Here is a 23,768-nt window from a genome sequence, read left to right on the forward strand (position 1 = left end):
GGAGGATCACTGTAATATGCACCAAGCACATGGTAACCCCCTGCACTTCAGCCCCTGCCATCCAAGAACGGGTAAAAGACTTCATGCAACACACGCTTGTCCCACGAAATTGGTCGGAGACTAACAGCAGCCAGACTGTGGAATTGCCAACATGTGCATAGGTAGCCAGTAATACCACAAACCAAATGTGTGCATTTGATGTAGTGCTATGACTGAGAAGTATGGACTCTTGTCAGATGGCCTCAAATTGTGTTCAGCAGCCAGCTGCAGCACTACACTACCCTGGATGGCCATTGTTGGTCTCCTCTTTCATTGATTATGTACATGTGTGGTGAGCATAGTGCCCCAAGCTGTTGCAGCACCTGTTTCCTTCCCTGTCATTCAGTCCCTCAGCTCTGACTATTCTTTCTTCTCTTGTTTCTTCTCATGGTGGCAGTCTCTGATGTTGAACAGACTATTCCCTAGGTTCTGCTCTCCTTTCTCGGAATATTCTTTCATTCATCCATTCATCGTCTTTTGGCTAATGTAATTTGTAGACCCCTTCTGGGTTTGACTTTTTTTTTTTTTGTGTGTGGACTGACTGGGGAAGAACACTTTAAATAGTGCCTACTTCATGCTGTGTTAAAGATCATCTGTGCATAACGTCTGCATAGACTATTGTTTGTGCTTCAAAGCAGTTGTACTAACGTGAGCCCTCTGGCAACAAAGGGACCACACTGCTGATCTCAGAATTGCAAGTTCCCCGTGCATGCCAGGGATTAGATTTCTGTCTTCCTAGGGCATCAGGACTCCCAGAAATGGCCATAGTGCTAGATGGCCTTTGCTGCAGCTGGGTTACACCTATGCGGGGAGCCCTCAATTGGAATAGGTGCCATTGGGGCAGACGTCTGGCTCTCTCATAAGACAGGTACAGAAATTTCAATACAGATAGTTATAATTCTACTGATTTCTCTACCATGTCTACCCTATGGGAACAGTGACAAGCCAGACATGTAGGAGCAAAGCAGTTTATCTAATTTACTTCCACTGTGTTCATTTTAAGGAACATATTGGAGATCAATATGGAGAAGTAGAGTCATTGGGGAAGATGTGCAGTGGATCACTATTAGTTAAAGCCTCCTCTGCTGCACAATCTACAGCTGTTCAGGCATGTGAACATCTGGTTAACCAACCAGTGATCATTGCCCCACACAAGACTTGGAAGATGGTTCAAGGAATCATCTTCCACCACCTTATGTTCCAAACAGATGAGGAGCTATGGGCTAATCTTGAGCAATGAGGCTTATATTTTGTTTACGTCTCACAACCAGTGACATGATTCCGATGCTTGCACTTTGGTCGTATATCTTCCTGCTGCACGGTGGATCCAAAATATGGTAACAGTGATGATCACTTCATGAAGGTAGTCCTTGTGAACAACTACTTTTGTGTGTCAGTTGCATGGAACACTATCCTCCACATTCACCGATTTGTTCAATCTTCAAGAAAGCACAAAAAATGCAGGGATATAAACCTGTTGACCATCAGTCATATACTGAGGCAAATAAAAAAAATGAATGCCTATGTCCTTTTGACGTGATGTCCAGTTAGCAAAAGTCACAGCTGTCACTCACACTACCTCATTTTTTTAAAAATTAGTTCTTTTACTGGACTTCTCTCACTGTTCCCTCAGCACTGTATTCAGGAACCATTTTCTGCACTTGGCCAGAGGAGCAGCTTTATCCTCAGATGTTGTACTGGTGACAGGGCTCCCTCCTCCCAGAAATCCGCAGGTCAGAGGCCAGAGACCAGCCAGTGGTTCCCTGGACTGTCTGCTCTTAATCAGTCCACACTTTCATTGCTGACAGGCCCTCACAAGAATCTTGGCCACCAAAGACTTTGGCGATGGAGGGGGTTCGGGAGGAGAATTGGGATGAGGCTACTGCAGTGACACCAGAGCTGCCAGATGCTCTCATGCTATCGGATTCTTTAACCAAAAGTCATCCACTGCACATTTTCCCCAGTGGCTCGACTTCTCCAAATTGATCTTCAATATGTTCCTCAAAACGAACACAGCAGAAGTAAATGAGATAAACTGCTTTGCTTCTACATGTCTGCCTTGTCACTGTTCGCGTAGGATAGACATGGTTGAGAAAGCAGTAGGATTCCACCTCCAGCATGGGGAGTGACCAGACCTGACCCCATCGTGCCTAATCTGAACACCTGTAATATGATCATAAAGTGGAACTGTAATGAATATTTCTTCCACCTGCCGGAACTACATCACCTTACTTCCTTCTCATCTTAAATTTGCATTGCTCTACCAGAAAAGCACTTTACTGATGACAGACCCCACCACTCCATGGTTATTGTTCATTGTCAGAACCTCCCTGGCCTCGGAAAGGGCACCTGGAAGGGTCTATACATAGGTTCGCGCAGATGTGGTCAGTGAGCGGATTGCCCTTTGCACAACTTTAGAAGAAACAGCAATGCGAGTGCAGATGACCTCAGTGGTCACCTTCACATGCCTCTGGGCAGTCCTCTTACTTACCTTGAGTTGACCACATTAATCCAACAACTACACCCACTCCACCTCCTCCTCATTTCTCGTACTTGTGGATTTGTCATCTGATCAGGCCTTCTACTTGGCTAGCTTCTTACTGACTGTATCATCTCTCTCCTCAATGGTGTATTCCTACCCACTTCAGTGCCACCCATGGCATGTTTTCAGCTATTGATCTAATGATCTATTCCCCAAGTCTCAAGTATACTAGTCACTATATGACAAACTGTCTGGCAGTCGCCACTTTCTGGTGACACTGTTGCTTCCTGGCCACCAACAGATGGATTGGCTGTCACATTTGGTGCTTGAAAGAGTCAATGCGCAGTTGTATGGCTCTGCTAGTACCTTCACCCCCCTCTCTGTTGACAATCACCAGTGCCACAGGAACTTCTGTTTCCCTTTCTACAGGTAGCCTCTGTCGCCAGCTGGTGCCATGGTGGATCAAAGACATTGCAATAGCTGCTCAGGTTCAACAAAGAGCCTTGAAACAGCCTTTTCAGACCAGCCTTATCACTATTGAGCTACTTCGTACTAAGCTTACTGTCTAATTAAACGCTGTAAGAAGGAATGCTGGAAGTGCCAGTCTCTTCCCTAGGAATACAAGACTCTTCATACCAGGTATGGGACAAGCTCCATAGTCTTCTGCACTCAACAACTGTTCTGGGTCTTGGTCTTGAGGTTGGTCTTTGTACCAAATCCCCCCCACATATAACACCTCCCTCTCGTCAAGCCAAATCATGTAAGGACCCTTTCATGGGAACGGCTTCAGGCTCTTGCCTCCTCTCATGATATGGCCCTGGTTCCGATTCAATTCATAATCAAATACTCCAACACCTGAATGTTATTTGAAGACTACATCTACTCAGGGTCTTGGACTGCATCTGGCTCGGAGGTCACTTCACTTCACAATTGTGAGAGTGTATTATTGTCCCAATTCTTAAGCCAGGCAAAAACCCATTGTCTCTTGACAGCTACTGACTGATTAGCTTCACCTACATGCTGTGGAAACTGCTCAGAAGCCAGGGCCTGCAGATTATGCTGGGCTCTAGAGTCCCTGAGCCTGTTGCGCCCCCCCCCCCCCCCCACCCGCCCCTCCCCCGGTCAATGTGGGTTCTGGGGGGGGGGGGGGGGCGGCAATCCGATAGCTTTTTCTAAACACACACCTCATTGCAGTCTTTTTTGACCTACATACGGCATACACCACTGCTTGGCACCATCACATTTTACTAACCTGCCATGACTGATGCTTAAGAGCACCCTACAGGCCATTGCCCTGAGTGTTACTCTTTCCCATCCAGCTCCAATGTACCATCAGGTGGGCCTGTGCATGGACCCTTTCCTGTGGTTTATATTGCAAAAATGCGGGTCATGCATTTCTGTCATCATTCTGTGGCCCATCCTGATAGAGTTTGGGTATGGTATGCAGTGCTTGGAAGTCATTACACAGTCTTGTGTTTTGGGCCCCCCCATTTGATAAAAAGAGGACTTGGTTGCTCCATATTAGTCAACTAAAGACTAGTTGCATGCAGAAGCTTAAGATGCTGTGGTTCCTTTCCCATACATCTTGAGGTGTGGATTATGCTCCCCTCCTGTGTTTACTGAGCTCTAATCTCATACCAGCTGGACCATGGTAGCCAGTTTTATGGCTCAGTAGCACCTTCAGACTTTGTCTGGCCTCTGGCATCGTCTATACTAATTCTGTAGACAGTCTCCATGGCAAACCACTGATAGTACCCCTTCGGTTCTGACAGTACCAACTCTTTTGTCTCTTGTGCAATTGCCATTTGAAAATACCAGAATCATCCAATTTATCCCATCCTTTTTTGCATATGAGAAGCGTTGACCCTGTGATACCTGCTCTTGGGTGGGATTACTGGTTGGAATATGCCTTGCAGCACTTCGCCGAGATCCCTGCTTCTACTCACTGGAAAGTTTTCCCAGTGTTTTCTCATCTCCCCCCCCCCCCCCCCTCCCCTCCCCTCTGGGTTGGGGCCCAAGCCACAGATTAGAACAATCTTTTTTATAGTCTTAAAGTCTGTCATCCCTATGACCTTCCAGTGTCAGTTGGGCCAGTTCTTCAGGAGTTTAAGGGTGCTGTTACAAGGATGATCCCATAAGTACCTGAGCCAACAAAGAAAACACAAATTTTGGAAAAAGTATTTATTTTTAAACATAATATCCTTTCAGGTCTATACACTTTTCCCAGTGATGTTCATTAAGTTCTGGACCCTTTTTGTAATGAGAACTGTCTAACTCCTCAAAATAGCCGTTAACTGCCAACATCACATCTTCATTTGTTGAAAATCTTTGACCACTGAGCCATTTTTCAAAAGTTTGTTAACAGAAAATAATCCAATGGAACTAAATCTGGCAAATAGTGCATGAGGTAGCAGTTCAACCTTTAATTAATTAATTTTGGGCATTGCAATAACGGACTTGTAAGCTGGTGCATTGTCCTGAAGAAACAACACTTTCTTCTTGGCCAAATGCAGCCATTGTTGCTTGATTTTTTTTTTTTTTCACCCAAACACTGCAGTAAGTTCACATAATACTTGCATTCTTGCCATTGATAGATTTTCCTTTTTCAAGGTATTCAGTGAAAATTATCCCATGCGCATCCCAAAAAACTGACGCCATGAACTTGCCTGCAGATGAAAAGGTCTTCACCTTCTTTAGAGTTGGTTCTCCAATTTGTGACCATTGTTTTGATTGTTCTTTTGTCTCAGGAGTGAAGTGGTGGACCCATGTTTCCTCCATGGCTATCAAACGGCGCAAAAAATCGGCTTTGTTGCTGCAAAACTTCTCTAAACACACAATTGAAACCTCTTCACGACACTGTTTTTACTAGAGCGTGAGCAAATGCGGCACAGATCTTGCAAACAGTTTTCTCATGTCCAAATTTTCAGATAATATGTGATGTACCACACTTTTTGAAATGCCTACTATGTGTGCTAGCTTGTGCACTTTCAGTTGACGATCATCCAGTACTGCTTCGTGGATTTTCTTCATGATTTCTGGAGTCATCACCTCATTTGGTCGACCAATGCGACACTCATCTTGGCAGCTAGTACGGTTTCGTTTAAACTCAGCTACCCAGTATTTTACTGTTGTCAATGAAGGAGCAGTCTCTGCCAAAGTAGAATCTGGCTCAGCTTTAATATTGGTTTCACTGAGGCCTTTCAAAAGAAATATTGTATCACATAACGATGACCAATTTTCTCCATTTTCACAAGTTCACTCGTAGCGTTCATTATTGATGGCTGCCAAACAAGTACTAAACAATGTGAAGTCTTCAAATTTGAAACATATGCTTCATAGATCATATACTTTCTAATCCAGAGATATTTTTCTATGATAACTGCCATCTCTTGGTCAGGCCAGGTACTTATGGGACCACCCTCATATCTTCTACAATGACAGCTGTAAAATTTTGGACAAGACAGGATACACTTCTACATCTCCTGCCAGTCAGGGGCACCATTCACTGCCAGGAACTTCTAGTATTTTTGCAGTGGAGCTGATAGCTGTTAAGAGCCCTCCATATTGTTAAAGTGGCCTCTCTTGACTGTGTTTTCAGTGTGTAGTGACTCAACAAGCAGTTTTCAGGCTATTGACTAATGTTACTCTTGTCAACCTGTAATCTCTTCTATTCATGACCTTTCTAAACTTAGTCAAACTGACTGCTTGGTTGTCTTTCTCAGTCTGAAGTCATGTGGGTATCCTACAGAATGAACTGGTAAACCATTTGCCTAGATAAGTGATTACTCATCCCCATTCATTTTGCTCCTAAAAGGTGCAGATTTGACGAAGCAAATAAGACCCCTGCCCAGTCAGAGATGGAACAGCATCTGGTTGGCTATTGCCTCTTCTAATAAAGGCTGCACTACAAAGGAGATTACTGCTGCATGGCCATCTTCCTAACATTTCCCACAGAAGGCATCCATTCTCCTATGTTGCCTCCACATTGGTCATACCAATCTAACCCATAGCATCATTTTACGTAACAAGCCACCCCCACATCATACATGTGAAGACTTACAAACAGTAGTTCATATCCTGGTGGAATGGCCCCTTGTAGCCCTCCATGCTAAGTACGGCCTTCCAAATTCTGTGCCTCAAATATTGGCAGGCAGTTCAGGGGTGGTTGAAATGATTCTCCATTTTCTGCATGAAATTAGCTTTTATTTTCAGCTTTAAGGTTTTAAGCTATCTTTGGGGCAGGTGCAGGGTGGGTGCGATTGGTGTCTCCCTTGCTGCATGCTGGGCTGTGGGAACCCTGATCCTATCTCTTTGACCAACTCACTTTTGTCCCCATCTTACTCTGTTTTAATTGCTTTTGGATGTAGTTTGTGTCCTTTTTTGCCCCACCCTATTTTCTGTATGAGAGGAAGTGTGCCGTTGAATAGTGAATACTCTCTAACATCTTGGCTACAGGGGAGCAGGGGTGGGGCAACTTTGAGTATTCCAGATGAGCTCCCGTGGCCGATAAGATCACCAGATCTGTACCCAATAGAACACGTGTGGGACCAGCTTGGATGTCAACTGTGGCCCATTGCCATTATCTGGGATATCAAGGACTTGGTTCAACAGTTGTGCGTCAGCTTGCCTCTAGAGAGAATAAAACTGTTAAAGCACCTTATCCAAACTGAATCAATGCATGCATCCATCCCAGAGGGGATGCAATTTCATACTGGTATGTGAGCTCATACCGCCAAGTTCTTTACAAATATGATAAAATTGTTATCACTGAAGTAATGTCAAATACACACTCAAACTGTGAATTATTGCCCCCACCTCCCCCTTCCTATGGGTGGTTTGCTTTGTCTGGCAGTATATATATGATAAGTTTATGTGAAGTAAGTAATTATACAATTTAAATACTGTGCAGGTAACTTGTAGAAATTGCAAGCTGCCTCACAGAACATTTACGTCACTGTGAAGATAATATTTTGTTAAAGCAACTTGTAAATGATTGTTGTTTCCATGAAAATCATATGATTTGATGTGATTTCTACACCTTTTGTAATATTTTTTCTTAATCATTTTCAGAGAAGCACACCCAGATGTAGAAGTTGATGAAGTACAATTAGCATATGACATAACAAGAGTGAGTGCACTTGAGAAGCAGAGGTATTAATTTTTTTCATATTTACACCAACTCATAACTTTTTACAATATTTCTTCAATTTTATCCATTGAGGTTTGTATCCTAGCTTTAAATGAGTAGTAGTTGTTGTTGCTGTTGCTGCTTTCAGTCCAAACACTCGTTTGAGGCAACTTCCCGTGCTAGTCTATCCTGTGCAAGTATCTTCACCCTTCAAATAACTACCGCAACCTACATCCTTCCGAATCTGTACCGTATTTACGCGAATCTAAGCCGCACTTTTTTTTTTTTTTTTTTCCAGGCTTTTGTAATCCAAAAAACCGCCTGTGGCTTAGAATCGAGTGCAAAGTAAATGGAAGTTCTGAAAAATGTTGGTAGGTGCCACCGTAAGTAACTTCTTCCATCGAATATACTGTATGTAGCACTACACAGGCATGCTTTGCAGGCACAAAGATAAATACTGGTGCCAAAACCTCTGCGTCAGTAAATAAATTAAAATAAAAGGTAGAAGCATGTAAACATTATGCCATGTATTCTTTCATGTTTGCTGCTGTCTCATTTAAATCCTGTCTGCCTGGTGAACTACGGAACTAGAGTGAGACAACAGCAAACGTGGAAGAATATACATATCATGTCATGTTTATATTCAGATATTATTCTTACTCTGAATAGGGATACAGTCAAAAATGAAGCACGGCAACTGACTAGATTTTTAAATCTAATATGACTCTAATTTCTGTGCAGAATGTAATGTACTAAAGAGGCCTCTGCAAAGATTTTCAAACGGAGAAAAATTTTAGCTAAACTCTCATTCAGAACATCTTCTATCATACGCAGCAGTGTAAGTAACAACAAATAGCAGTCTCTTGCTGTTTTTTTTTTTTTTTTTTCCAAGCTGCGGTAGTGCACACAGAAGAAAGCCATGATGCATTTTCAGCTTAGAGTGACGTAAACACCTATAACAAAGAGAATGGCACTTATCAGATTAAAGCAAAATAAGCAATCACTTCAAACCAGACGAAGCACATGAAAAAGGAAGGGTATCACTATAAATACGGACGGAGCACCTGACACATAGCAATGGCTACTTGGTAAAGCTTAACTGCTAAGCTTACGACCTGAACGAAGTACTGTAGCTGTATCTTCATCCATTTGGCCTCAATTGTGTCTCATGTTACAATGGACCAACTTTGTTTAGATTTGGAGGGGGTGGTCTAAATCTTTTCTCTCCCCTTGAATTTTGAGTCTCAAATTTCAGGTGCGGCTTAGATTCGGGAAAATTTTTTTCCTTTGATTTCGAGTCTCATTTTTCGGGTGCAGCTTAGATTTGAGTAAATATGGTAACTGTATTCATCACTTGGTCTCCCTCTACAATTTTTATCCCCTACACTTCCCTCCAGTGCTAAATTGGTGATCCATTGATGTCTCGGAATGTGTCCTATCATCCCATACTTCCTTCTAATTGGGTTGTGCCACAAATTTCTTTTCTCATCAGTTCAGTTCAGTACTTCTTCATTGGTTATATCATCTGTTCATCTAATCTTCAGCTTTCTTCTATAGCACTGCATTTTAAAGCTGCTTCTCTTAATTGTTCATTGTCCATGCTTCGCTTCCATACACAACTACACTCCAAATAAATACCTTCCTAACAGTTAAACCTATATTTGATATTAACAAATTTTTCTTCTTTAGAAATGCTTTTCTTACCATTGCCGGTCTACATTTTTTTTCCTCTCTATTTTTGCCGTTATCAGTTATTTTGCTTCCCAAAAAAACGAAACCTATCTACCACTTTAAGTGCCTCTTTTCCTAATCTAATTCCCTCAGCATCACCTGATTTAATTTGACTACATTCCATTATCCTCATCTTGCTTTTTTATGTTAATCTTACATCCTCCTTTCAAGGCACTGTCCATTCTGTTAAACTGCTCTTCAAAGTCTCCTCCTGCCTCTGATACAATTACAATGTCATCAGCAAACTTAAAGATTTTTATTTCTTCTCCCTGAACTTTAATCCCTACTCCAAATTTTTTTGTCCTTTACTGCTTGCTCAGTGTACAGATTGAATAAGATCAGGGATAGGTACAACCCTGTTGTCTCACTTCCTTCTCAAGTACTGCTTCCCTTTCATGCCCCTCAACTCTTATAACTGCTGTTTGGTTGCTGTACAAGTTGTAAATAGTCTTTCAGTCCCTGTATTTTATTTCTGCTATCTTCAGTATTACAAAAAGTATTCCAGTCAACATTGTCAAAAGCTTTCTCTAAATCTACAAACATAGTTTTGCCCTTCTTTAACCTATCTTCTAATAGCATCATTATTGTCTTGAATGTTCCTACATTTCTCAGGAATCCAAACGGACCTTCCCCGAGGTTGACTTCTACCAGTTTTTCTATTCTTCTGTAAAGAATTTGTGTTAGTATTTTGCAACCATGACTTGTTAAACTGGTTGGTAATTTTCACACCCATCAGCAACTGCTTACTTGGAACTGGAATTAAAATGTTCTTTTTGAAGTCTGAAAGTATTTCATCCCTCTCATACATCTTGCATTCCAGATGCAAGTTTTGTCATGGTTGGCTCTCCCAAGGCTATCAGTACCGTATTTACTCGAATATAAGCCGCACTCGAATCTAAGCCGCACCTGAAAAATGAGACTCGAAATCAAGGAAAAAAATTTTTCCCGAATCTAAGCCGCACCTGAAATTTGAGACTCAAAATTCAAGGGGAGAGAAAAGTTTTAGGTCGCACCTCCAAATCGAAACAAAGTTCGTCTAGTTGTAATATGAGACACAATTTAGGTCGAATGAATGACGATACAGCTGCAGTAGTTAGGTTCGAGTCGTAAGCTTAGCAGTTACGGTTTACCAGGTAGCCATTGCTACGCGTCACGCGCTCCGTCCGTATTTATATGGATATCCTTCCTTTTTCACGTATTTTTCTTTGATCTGATAAGTGCCGTTCTCTTTATTATAGGTGTTTATGTCACTCCAAGCTGAAAATGCATTACTGCACTGTGTCATGCATTGTTTGTCGCATTCTGATAGTGCGTGTTTACGGCCTGTCGCCGCTCGCGGCGTGGCTTGCTTTTGTGCGCGCTACTGCCGCTTCCAAATAAAAAATAGAGAGGAGTCGTCTCATTAGCGAAACATTTGTTGTTACTTACACTACTGCTTTCTTTGATAATGATCAACAAGAACCAAATAACAGACTGCGTATGATAGATGAAGTTCTGAACGAAATTTTAGCGAAAATTTTTCTCCGTTCCAAAATCTTTGCAGACGCCTCTTTAGTTCATTACATTCTGCACAGAAAAGGGACATCTTAGATTTAAAAATCTAGTCAGTTGCCGTGCTTCATTTCTGACTGTATCACTATCAGGCATAAGAATAATACGAATATAAACATGACATGATATGTATATTCTTCCCCGTTTGCTGTGGTCTCACTCTAGTTTCGTAGTTTATTAGGCAGACAGGATTTAAATGAGATAGTAGAAAACACGAAACAATACATGGCAAAATATTTATATTCGTATTAATCTTATGGCGAAGAGAATACTACATGTGATTCACAGGTAGGAAAAATTCAGAACGTAGAGTTGCCATATTGACAAACATCCGAAACAGTCTTGCCAGTCGGATTTTCGTAGTACATTGAAATCCTGCTACATTCGAAGATCAACAATACAGAATTTGTATTTACTTCGTTGGATAATGTACCAAAATGCAGTGGTCGAAACTCTGGGCGGAGGAAAAGGGCTCGTCTTCCACTTTTTTTTTAAATTTATTTACTGACGCAGAGATTTTGGTGCCAGTATGTATCTTTGTGCCTACAAAGCATGCCTGTGTGGCGCTACATATATTCGATGGCAGAAGTTAGTTGTGGCGGCACCCACCAACATTTTTCAGAACTCCCGCTTGCTTTGCACTCGATTCTAAGCCGTAGGCGGTTTTTTGGATTACAAAAACCGGAAAAAAAGTGCGGCTTAGATTTGAGTAAATACGGTAGTTTTGATGGCATGCTGTCTACTCGCTGGGCCTTGTTTAGACTTAGATCTTTCAGAGCTTTGTCAGATTCTTCTTGCAGTATTGTATCTCCCATCACATATTCATCTATGTCATCTTCCCTTTCCATAATATTGCCTTAAAGTTCATCTCCTTTGTATAGACACTCTGTCTACTCCTTGTATATTCTGTCTTTCTGTTCTTTGCTGAGGGCTGGTTTTCCATCTGAGCTCTTGATATTCATACAGCTCCCTCTCTTTTATCCAGAAGTCTCATTAATTTTCCTGTAGGCAGTATTGATTTTTCTCCTGGCAAAATACACTTCCAAATTCTTAGATTTGTCCTCTAGCCATCCCTGCTTAGCTATTTTGCACCTCTTGCCAGTTTCATTTTTTAGACATTTGTAATCCCTTTCCCCTGGTTCTTTTGCTGCATTTTTATATTTTCCCCTTTCATCAATTAAATTCAATGACTCCAAGATTATCCAAGGATTTCTATTAGGCCTTGTCTTTTTACATATTTGATCCTCTGGTGCCTTCACTATTTATCTCTTAAAGCTCTTCTGCTGTATTTCTTTCCCCTCTTCTAGTCAACTTTGCGTAATGCTCCCTCTGAAACTCTCAACCACCTCTGGTTCTTTAAGCTTATCCAGGTCCCATCTCCTTAATTTCATACGTTTTAGCAATTTTTTCAGATTTAATCTGCTGTTCATAACCATTACTAATGAGTTACTTTCATAAGATATGAAAGGTAAAACATGGTTTTATTAAAATGCCTGATGGATTGCAAGCCCTGAAGACTTGTATTAAAGTACTAATTGTTTCGGCATTTTTGCACATAGTGGTATACATTATTCTTATTAGTTACATGTAGATTACTTTATTGATATAATTATGATAAAAATAAAACAATGAAAACTACAGGTTGGAATATCAACAGTGTATGAAAAAATGGCTACTGTGAAGATGACACATTTAAGTTGCAGACAGGCTTTCTGGTCCAAGCTGTTGGAGTTGAGGATTATGTGTGCTTGCTTGAATAGTATGAATGGTATGTGTGTCATCTCTTTCTGATGAAGGATGGGGCTGAAAATGTAGATGTAATTGTCTTTTAATTGTGCCTGTCTGCAACTTAATGTCGTCTTTGCAGTAAGTAGCAATCTGTCTTTTCCTACATTATGATCAAAATAAACATGTGTAACAAAATCACTTAACTGGTTGTAGTATTAGTTGCAGAGATTTAAGTTGTAGATAGTTTATCATTTGGACTGGTTTCCTTAACGACAGTAATATTCTGAGTAGAGCTATCTATGTATGTTGCAAACCTTAAATATGTAAAAAATCAACGGTATTAACAAGCATGTCTCTTTATTCTAAGCTATTACTGTAGATTTGTGATAACTTCCTGTAGATTTTAGAGGTTACTTGTATGCTGTATGTGTTTATAACTGTTAGATTCTGGTCTTTTTAGCAAAAAATAACTCTCTAAATTGCTGAAAAAACTGTGGCCATATAATTTATTTTGCTCATTTAAAGTAGTTTGCTCCCTGTAAATCCTGTGCAAATTAAGTAGTAGCTAAAAACCTAATGGTTAGCTGCCAGTGCTCTAGATGTGTCATCAGTTTTAATCAACTTATGATTTTTTGATGAAATTTGGATGTTTGTCCATCCGTATTTTTAAAATATTTCTTAAATCCATGATTCTTATCAGATGATAATGGAGAATAAAAAAAATTGCAACTTTAGCCATGTTTGTCTGTGGGCTGTTAGTGAAGAAAAGTGTTAAGCTTTCAGACAAAACCTATTCTACAATGCTACTGGACCTAACAGCCTTATCATGCCTTGTACAAGGAATAACATATACTAAAAAAAGTATTAAGGAAGATTCTCAATTTTCTATGTACACTTCTCATTCAGTCATGTACATCTGACAAATTATGAGGACAATTATAGTGACCAGCACAATGAATAATGGGTGATGGTAATAATGATGTGCCTGTTATTGCTGGTGTTATCGTCATCAGCATCATCAGGAGAATCGGTTACAATGGATACACTATTTAAGTTATACAGAGCATTCAGTCTGGCTCTAAAGTCAACTGCTTTCAAACACATGCACAGGCCTGGATATCTCATAACTCCAACCTTGGTGAATTCCAAATTGACCATGTTCCCATTGCATGGAAAGTCCGCAAGTTCTAGAACGGAAAGGTTCTGAGAAATGACAATCTAGACTCAGATCATTACCTTTTGAAGATCAAAGTTAGACTAATTTAAAGAAATAACAAAAAGGTTATTCCCAGAAAAAAATGATAATTTTGACATGCATGCTAAGAAACAATCAAAAACTCATCCACAGATTTGAAACTTTAAATCCTGAGAACTAGGAACAATTAAGAGGCTCTAGTCATACAGCTAATGAGAACCATTCATGAAATCAAGAAAACATGTTTGCTGGGATGTTGAATGTAGTGCAGCAGGACAGGTTTGTTGACAGAAATGGAATTTCCAGAAAAATGAAGTGAAAGGCGTCAACTTTCTAAACGTGAGAAAATTTGCATCAAAAAGCATGCTTGGAGTGAAGTGTGTGTTTGATAAGAATCAGTTTGTACTGACTGAACAAGAGTTCCAGATAATTAACACAATGTAACTTCTATAAAACCTTCAAACACAATCTGAACAAATAACAACCTCCATGAAGCTACAGGTCGAAGATTCCAGAGGGAAAATAGCCCATATTGATTAAGATAATTGCTAGAGTTTAGCTAGTAACTTTGAATGTTGTCTCAGCTGCGAGGCTCCAGAGACCAGATTCATTTATGAGAACAATCCAAACATCCACCCAGATTAATCTCCATTCCTGAAGGAAGAAAGTGCAAAGGTCATCCCAGCACTGAAGGCCAATAAGGGACCGGGTGGTGATCTGATGATTGCTGAACTGTGGCAGCCTGCAGGGTATATGGCAGTTGATAAACTTGTTGCAAGCATTCAAGAGATTTGGGAAACTGAAAAATTTTCAACAACAGAATCTAAAGAATAGGATGGAACAAACTGATCCACAGTTGGGAGAATACCAAGGGGGTTTCAGGAAGGGGTGATCATGTGGTGAACAGATTGTGAAGCTGAAGTCCATCATTTTGAGCCTAAAACTCAGGAACAGGCAATTAGTGATGGCCTTTGCCAATTTCAGGATGAGATATGACTTACTGATCAAACCACACTATATCAAATTCTAGAAGAGTGTGGCTTGGATAACAACACGAAAGTGATTATTCAGCAAACTTCAGTAATCCTGTGCACAATAGGATTTTTAGTCAAACAGATGCTAAAATTTTTTAACTACTTTTAGAGCAGAACAAGATTCACTGAGCAGGAAATATAAAGATGATGTAATGCACAAGCAGAAATGCAGTGCTTATAACATTGCAACAAGTTCTGCTGTCATGATACCTGATACACAGTATGCGCTTCGACAGTCACTTGTTGTCGGGCCATCACTATAGATATACATTGCCTCTGGATACGGGCTTAAAAAAATGCAGTGAAGTTTTATTGTTAAATGGGTCTCGTAACCACGGGTTATTAAATTCACCTTAAACGATTGCAGTGGGAATGGGACACAAGAACTATTTAGTCAAGATGCTCTAATAGTCTTCCTAGAAATTGCCTGAGTATTTAAATGTGCTTTACTTAGGGAAAGAAGAATGTTAGTGATCCATAAGTGTCCAGCTATGTGATTAGGTTTTAAGTAATTGATTTCAGATTGATGGATTCTTGTAAAGGGAGGAAGGGGGTCGTGATCTGTCTGTCCATTGCCCTCACCTCCCCCCCCCCCCCCCCAGCTCTCAGGGAAAGTAAAAAAATGTAGTGTCATCAGATGTTTTTCTTTCAAGAAAATTATTTTAAAAAATCAGTATTAGACAGGTTTTTAACATTGTCCAACTGAAACTTCTTATGGCTATTTAAGTCTCAATTTGTCATTCAAAATATTAAAAATACCCCATAATCATCCTTCCCCCCTTCCCCCCCCCCCTCCCCCATCCTACAAACTGTCTAAGGGAGCTCTTCAATCATATTGATTCCTTTTAAGAATAATTTTGTGGCAAATATACCACCAGTGTAGATGGATTGAGGATGTTCATGTCCTCAACCAAGAATGCGATAGTGGACGTGGAATGCATTACGCCCAAACAAGCTCTCAATAATTTATACTGACATTTACAAATTCTGCTGAGATAAATGTCAAGTGCAGATCTGTAACCACTCCTATAGGGAATGATAGGATGAACCATTGTATGGTCAAGTGTTAGTGCTGTGCTGATGCTCATGCCCCATCCAAGTCCTGTCATATCTGTGATGTTGATAGCCATCTAACATTTCTTAGCCACATATTTTGTGTGCATCTTCTGTGTTGGCTTATGATCGGTGAAGAGTCTCAGACATTTGACTACCATCTTTGAAGTGAAGTGGTGTGGGCCTAGGGCTAGTGGTGGTAGATTCACTCTGTGCCTTGGAAACAATACTGCATTTGATTACCTGTGGATAAATCAAGTGTGTTCCTTATGAACCACTGTTGGAGTGCAAATATTGTGGTTGTCAGTTGTAACTTAGTCTTCTAGGGATGTACCTTCCATGTAAATAATATATTATTTGCGTATTGCAGAACTTTCACCATCCTTGGGAATAACCTTTGTAAATTAGTGGTATGGATATTAAAGAGAAGAGATGGCAAAACAGATCCTTGCGGGACCCCTTACTTGTAGTTTGTGGTCCTAATATGCAACCTTCATGTACAATTAGTATTAACCTGAGAGAAAAGATAACTGGTGTCCTGCAAATGGGTGGATTATGCATTGTTATTTCAGTTTTGTGACTGCCACTGGGAGTGCTGTGTTATTGTGGGCACTGCTTAGGTCTGGGACTGAAGACACATGCATTGAAGGCAGGGCTTCCAATTTCCACTTAGAAAATGAAGGTAAGAGCATATGGAATAGGTTCCCACGTAAGAGTGGCTTGAAGACTTCTTAATAGAACCCGGTATGTTGTCCTTGATAGTGTGTGTTCATCAAAGACAAGGATATTGTCAGGAGTGCCTTGGGGAAGTGCAATAGGACTGCTATTATTGTCTGTATACATAAATGGTCTGGCAGACAGAGCACGCGCAATCTGTGATAATTTGCTGATGATGCTATAGTGTACGGGAAGGTGTTAAAGTGGAGTGACTGTAGGTGAATAAGAGATGTCCTAGATGAAATTTCTAGCTGGAATAATGAATGGCGACTAGCTCTAAATGTAGAAAAATTTAAGTTAATGCAGATGAGTATGAAAAACAAACTCGTAATATTATAATACAGAATTAGTAGTGTCGTCCTTGTCATGTTGCTTAAATACTTGAGCATAATGTTGCAAAAGATATGAAGTTAATTGAGTATGTGAGGATTGTGGTAGGAAAGGTGAATAATAGATTTCAATATATTGGGAGAATTTTCGAAAAGTGCGGTTCATCTTTAAAAGAAGCCATGGGTTAAAGGAAGACATCAAAGCAATACAGAGGTGGGCTGCTAGATTTGTTACCAGTAAGTTCGAACTACACATAAGGATTATGGAGATGCCTGGAGAACTCAAATGGGAATCCCTGTAGGGGAGGTGAAGTTCTTTTTGAGGAACACTATTGAAAAATTATGGAGATGCCTGGAGAACTCAAATGGGAATCCCTGTAGGGGAGGTGAAGTTCTTTTTGAGGAACACTATTGAAAAATTTTGAGAACTGGCATTTTAAGCTGACTGCAGAACAATTGTACTGCTGTGTAAGAACCACAAAGATGTTGTTGTTGTTGTGGTCTTCAGTCCTGAGACTGGTTTGATGCAGCTCTCCATGCTACTCTATCCTGTGCAAGCTTTTTCATCTCCCAGTACCTACTGCAACCTACATCGTTCTGAATCTGCTTAGTGTATTCATCTCTTGGTCTCCCTCTACGATTTTTACCCTCCACGCTGCCCTCCAATACTAAATTGGTGATCCCTTGATGCCTCAGAACATGTCCTACCAACCGATCCCTTCTTCTGGTCAAGTTGTGCCACAAACTTCTCTTCTCCCCAATCCTATTCAATACTTCCTCATTAGCTATGTGATCTACCCATCTAATCTTCAGCATTCTTCTGTAGCACCACATTTCGAAAGCTTCTATTCTCTTCTTGTCCAAACTATTTATCGTCCATGTTTAAATTCCATACATGGCTACACTCCAAACAAATACTTTCAGAAACGACTTCCTGACACTTAAATCTATTCTCGATGTTAACAAATTTCTCTTCTTCAGAAACGCTTTCCTTGCCATTGCCAGCCTACATTTTATATCCTCTCTACTTCGACCATCATCAGTTATTTTGCTCCCCAAATAGCAAAACTCCTTTACTACTTTAAGTGCCTCATTTCCTAATCTAATTCCCTCAGCATCACCCGACTTAGACTACATTCCATTATCCTTGTTTTGCTTTTGTTGATGTTCATCTTATATCCTCCATTCAAGACACTGTCCATTCCATTCAACTGCTCTTCCAAGTCCTTTGCTGTCTCTGACAGAATTACAATGTCATCGGCGAACCTCAATGTTTTTATTTCTTCTCCATGGACTTTAACACCTACTCCGAATTTTTCTTTTGTTTCCTTTACTGCTTGCTCAATATACAGATTGAATAACATCGGGGACAGGCTACAACCCTGTCTTACTCCCTTCCCAACCACTGCTTCCCTTTCATGTCCCTCGACTCTTATAACTGCCATCTGGTTTCTGTACAAATTGTAAATAGCCTTTCGCTCCCTGTATTTTACCCCTGCCACCTTTAGAATTTGAAAGAGAGTATTCCAGTCAACATTGTCAAAAGCTTTCTCTAAGTCTACAAATGCTAGAAACGTAGGTTTGCCTTTCCTTAATCTTTCTTCTAAGATAAGTCGCAAGGTCAGTATTGTCTCACGTGTTCCAGTGTTTCTACGGAATCCAAACTGATCTTCCCCGAGGTTGGCTTCTACTAGTTTTTCCATTCGTCTGTAAAGAATTCGTGTTAGTATTTTGCAGCTGTGACTTATTAAGCTGATAGTTCGGTAATTTTCACATCTGTCAACACCTGCTTTCTTTGGGATTGGAATTATTATATTCTTCTTGAAGTCTGAGGGTATTTCGCCTGTGTCATACATCTTGCTCACCAGATGGTAGAGTTTTGTCAGGACTGGCTCTCCCACGGCCGTCAGTAGTTCCAATGGAATATTGTCTACTCCGGGGGCCTTGTTTCGACTCAGGTCTTTCAGTGCTCTGTCAAACTCTTCACGCAGTATCATATCTCCTATTTCATCTTCATCTACATCCTCTTCCATTTCCATAATATTGTCCTCAAGTACATCGCCCTTGTAGAGACCCTGTATATACTCCTTCCACCTTTCTGCTTTCCCTTCTTTGCTTAGAACTGGGTTTCCATCTGAGCTCTTGATATTCATACAAGTCGTTCTCTTATCTCCAAAGGTCTCTTTAATTTTCCTGTAGGCGGTATCTATCTTACCCCTAGTGAGATAGGCCTCTACATCCTTACATTTGTCCTCTAGCCATCCCTGCTTAGCCATTTTGCACTTCCTGTCGATCTCATTTTTGAGACGTTTGTATTCCTTTTTGCCTGTTTCACTTACTGCATTTTTATATTTTCTCCTTTCATCAATTAAATTCAGTATTTCTTCTGTTACCCAAGGATTTCTACTAGCCCTCGTCTTTTTACCTACTTGATCCTCTGCTGCCTTCACTACTTCATCCCTCAAAGCTACCCATTCTTCTTCTACTGTATTTATTTCCCCCCTTCCTGTAAATTGCTCCCTTATGCTCTCCCTGAATCTCTGTACAACCTCTGGTTCTTTTAGTTTATCCAGGTCCCATCTCCTTAAATTCCCACCTTTTTGCAGTTTCTTCAGTTTTAATCTACAGGTCATAACCAATAGATTGTGGTCAGAGTCCACATCTGCCCCTGGAAATGTCTTACAATTTAAAAGCTGGTTCCTAAATCTCTGTCTTACCATTATATAATCTATCTGATACCTTTTAGTATCTCCAGGGTTCTTCCATGTATACAACCTTCTTTCATGATTCTTAAACCAAGTGTTAGTTATGAGTATGTTGTGCTCTGTGCAAAATTCTACAAGGCGGCTTCCTCTTTCATTTCTGTCCCCCAATCCATATTCACCTACTATGTTTCCTTCTCTCCCTTTTCCTACACTCGAATTCCAGTCACCCATGACTATTAAATTTTCGTCTCCCTTCACAATCTGAATAATTTCTTTTATTTCATCATACATTTCTTCAATTTCTTCGTCATCTGCAGAGCTAGTTGGCATATAAACTTGCACTACTGTAGTAGGTGTGGGCTTCGTATCTATCTTGGCCACAATAATGCGTTCACTATGCTGTTTGTAGTAGCTTACCCGCATTCCTATTTTCCTATTCATTATTAAACCTACTCCTGCATTACCCCTATTTGATTTTGTGTTTATAACCCTGTAGTCACCTGACCAGAAGTCTTGTTCCTCCTGCCACCGAACTTCACTAATTCCCACTATATCTAACTTCAACCTATCCATTTCCCTTTTTAAATTTTCTAACCTACCTGCCCGATTAAGGGATCTGACATTCCACGCTCGATAAGATATAAGAAATTTGGATTCTTAGAGGCATACAGTCTGTCTCTTTCCCTCACTTATTTGTGAATGGAACAGGAAAGGAAATGACTATTAGTGGTACAGGATACCCTCCACTGTGCACTTTACAGTGGCTTGCAGAGTTTGTATATGTATGTGTATGCTTATATATCTAAAATCAAAGATGATGTGACTTACCAAACGAAAGCGCTGGCACGTCGATAGACACACAAACACACACAAATATACACACAAAATTCTAGCTTTCGCAACCAACGGTTGCTTCGTCAGGAAAGAGGGAAGGAGAAGGAAAGACGAAAGGATGTGGGTTTTAAGGGAGAGGGTAAGGAGTCATTCCAATCCCGGGAGCGGAAAGACATACCTTAGGGGGAAAAAAGGACGGGTATACACTCTCTCGCGCGCGCGAGTGTGTATACTCTCACTGTGTGTGTGTGTGTGTGTGTGTGTGTGTGTGTGTGTGTGTGTGTGTGTGTGTGTGCGCGCGAGTGTATACCCGTCCTTTTTTCCCCCTAAGGTAAGTCTTTCCGCTCCCGGGATTGGAATGACTCCTTACCCTCTCCTTTAAAACCCACATCCTTTCGTCTTTCTCTCTCCTTCCCTCTTTCCTGACGAAGCAACCATTGGTTGCGAAAGCTAGAATTTTGTGTGTATATTTGTGTTTGTTTGTGTGTCTATCAATGTGCCAGCGCTTTCGTTTGGTAAGTCACATCATCTTTGTTTCTAGATATATTTTTCCCACGTGGAATGTTTCCCTCTATTATATTCATATGTGTATGTTTATGTAGATGTAGACACTGTTATGAGAGACATAAAATCAGTACTAAGAGAACTGGAGGTTGGACTAGGAAAAATTAACAGGCAGAAAAGTTTAAATACTTAGGTGAATGGATAGAGCCTAACCTGTCATAGAAAGAAGCTTTCTTGTCATACATTAGCAAAATGGGAATGGCCTGCTAACTAAATAAAGACACCTACAATAAGAGATAAATATCCTAAAATGCCAAAATTAAACATTATTGCACTGCTGTTTGACTGGAGGTTCTGTACATGACAAAGAATATTAGAACAAAGAAGAAAGTTCCAGTGGGGAAACTAAAGGCCAGAGAGAGAAAGATTTTGAGAAAAATCCTGGTCACATTGAGAAACCAAGAGTACAGTAGATGTCACAACCACAAACTATGTAAGCACGTGGAGGAGTTAAGTGACATGATTCGGAAAATGATTGCCTTTTATGCCCACATGGTATGAATGAGCTCAGGAAGGGTAATCAAAATGGTAGTGATGTACTTTCTTATCTTGAAAACCAAAAGGGGGGGGGGGGGTGTTTAACAGAAGTTGAAGAAGATATAAGATAACTTTAAGTTTCTCCTAAAGATGTCCAGATAGCCACTGAAGGAAAAACTATGAACACACAAAGATTTCAAAGAAATGCTTATTTTGCTGGTCACCAAGAAGTACAGTCACTAATTTGCAGTGACTCTTCCCATTCCCAAATATTCTGTTAAATATAACTGGACTGAGCTGTAAAACAGCCTATTTAACTTCACCAGTCTTTCAGCTATGTCTTATCAGTCTTAAAATAACTTCTTTGATATTCTTGATATTTTCATCTATTTAAGCAGTTGATGCGTGGTAGAATGTGATTTGCCAGCAGTTGTCGCTATTTCTGAAGCAAGAAAAGCCACCCACAGACGTGAGGCTTTTTAAGTGTCATATTTATAACCTGTTTACACATCACACAGTTATGAGGCATTTCTCTCAAGCATGAAGCAAAATTCCACCTTTGGGAATTGTTCACATAAATCTACCATTTTCAAAAATAGAGAGCAAAACTGCTAGGGTGAAAAAATTCACTGTAGACAGAAAAAACATTCCTGACCAATACTACAGACAGTACTGAAGTAGTGTTACAGAAGCATACTAGAACTGCTGCCTTTATCCCAGGAATGCTTGGGTACCTGTTCATAAGCATTCAGATTCCTTGATTTTTTAGTTAGTTGTGACTGCTTACAGGGTATACATAGGCAGAATCTCCAACAGATAAAACAGTTGTTTAGGTAGTTCTTTTTTTTTTTTTACTGCAATAAAACTAGGTCAACTTTGATTGTCAGCAGAGAGTATGTAATATGTCACACACATTTATCAGAAGACTGAAGGGATTGGTGAAAGAAGCTACCTCTGATCTTCAGCTATGGCAATCAACAATTCTAAATGCTCTACATGAACATCTTTACTGGAAACAGTGATGGATGCAGTTATTTCTGTTATTGGGTCCTCATCAAGAAATTTGTTCTTGTGTTTCCTCAGACTTTGTGTGAATAGAGGGAGACTGTTCTCATAAAAGCTTCATTAATGATAGTGCTATGTTTTCTGTGATTTATAAAATGGATTGTCATGTTGTATGCATTTGGGGCTAAGAGAAGTATCATCAGTCTTGGAGCACATTTGTGATTGCATTATAGTGAATGAATGAATTTTGTACTATATTGTCTACCAGTGTTTGTAAGCAAAGTTCATTTCAGAGTGAGCAGTCACTGATTGTATACTCGCACATGCTGAAATTGTTTCTATCACAACTGTGTGAAGTGTGTGTTGACTTTACTTTGCAATGTGTTGTTGCTCAAACCTACTTTTATTGAGATATATCTTTTTGTTTATTTATAGACACAATCACATTGTTATGACAGTCATATGTGATTTTTACAAAATAATCAGTGACTCACTCCATTGACAAAATGTCATTTTTTCCAAAACATGTCTGATCATTCAAATGTTGCACTTCCACAGCAGTGAGTTGGATGTGTCCCCACATCTCCACTTCATCATTTTCCTCTGCAAGTACCCAATCAAGGTTAATTTTTTATGTTAAAAAAATAGTGTACTTGTACATTCATGTCTGTAATGCCATGTGATATTTGAAGAGTTGTGACTAGTAGTCATGAAAGCAACTGGGACAAGAAAAGTGTTAGGAAATGTGAGAAGGTGTGCCAAGAGGATGAACAGGAGAAGATAACTGAAGAAAAATATGAATTCTGTTGTCTTTTTGTGTGTCATATTGTGTTTCTTGATATTTCACTTTTTCATTACTTTTCTCCTTGTCTACTTTGAATATCTTTTGCTCTATTTGTCGTCTCTCTTTCTTTTTCTCTGTTAGTTTTTTAATTTCTCCTCCCACCTGTTGTTTTTGCAAGGATTTCTTTAAATTTTCCTTAGCCTTCTGAGTTTAACTTGATTTCTCTCTCTCTCTCTCTCTCTCTCTCTCTCTCTCTCTCTCTCTCTCTCTCTCTCTCTCTCTCTCTCTCTCTCTCCCCCCCTCCCCCCCCCCCTCTCCCTCTCTCTCCCTCCCCCCCCCCCCCCTCCTCTCCTAGCGTCTGGAGTTCTTCTATCTTCCCTGTTGCATTCCATTATTGATTTCCCTTTCACTA

At 40.2% G+C, this 23,768-nt stretch overlaps 1 protein-coding gene across 2 annotated transcripts in view; it reads left to right on the forward strand.

The window, feature by feature from the left end:
• LOC126458088 (CSC1-like protein 2) overlaps positions 1–23,768 on the forward strand; it is a 180,083-nt gene that overhangs the window by 96,182 nt on the left and 60,133 nt on the right. For both annotated transcript variants that reach the window (XM_050094905.1, XM_050094906.1), the window contains exon 8: positions 7,592–7,672. In XM_050094905.1, the coding sequence (XP_049950862.1) occupies positions 7,592–7,672 (81 nt within the window). The remainder of the gene's footprint in view (positions 1–7,591; positions 7,673–23,768) is intronic.

Source organism: Schistocerca serialis, chromosome 2 (assembly GCF_023864345.2).
Source record: "Schistocerca serialis cubense isolate TAMUIC-IGC-003099 chromosome 2, iqSchSeri2.2, whole genome shotgun sequence".
Taxonomy (NCBI): domain Eukaryota; kingdom Metazoa; phylum Arthropoda; class Insecta; order Orthoptera; family Acrididae; genus Schistocerca; species Schistocerca serialis.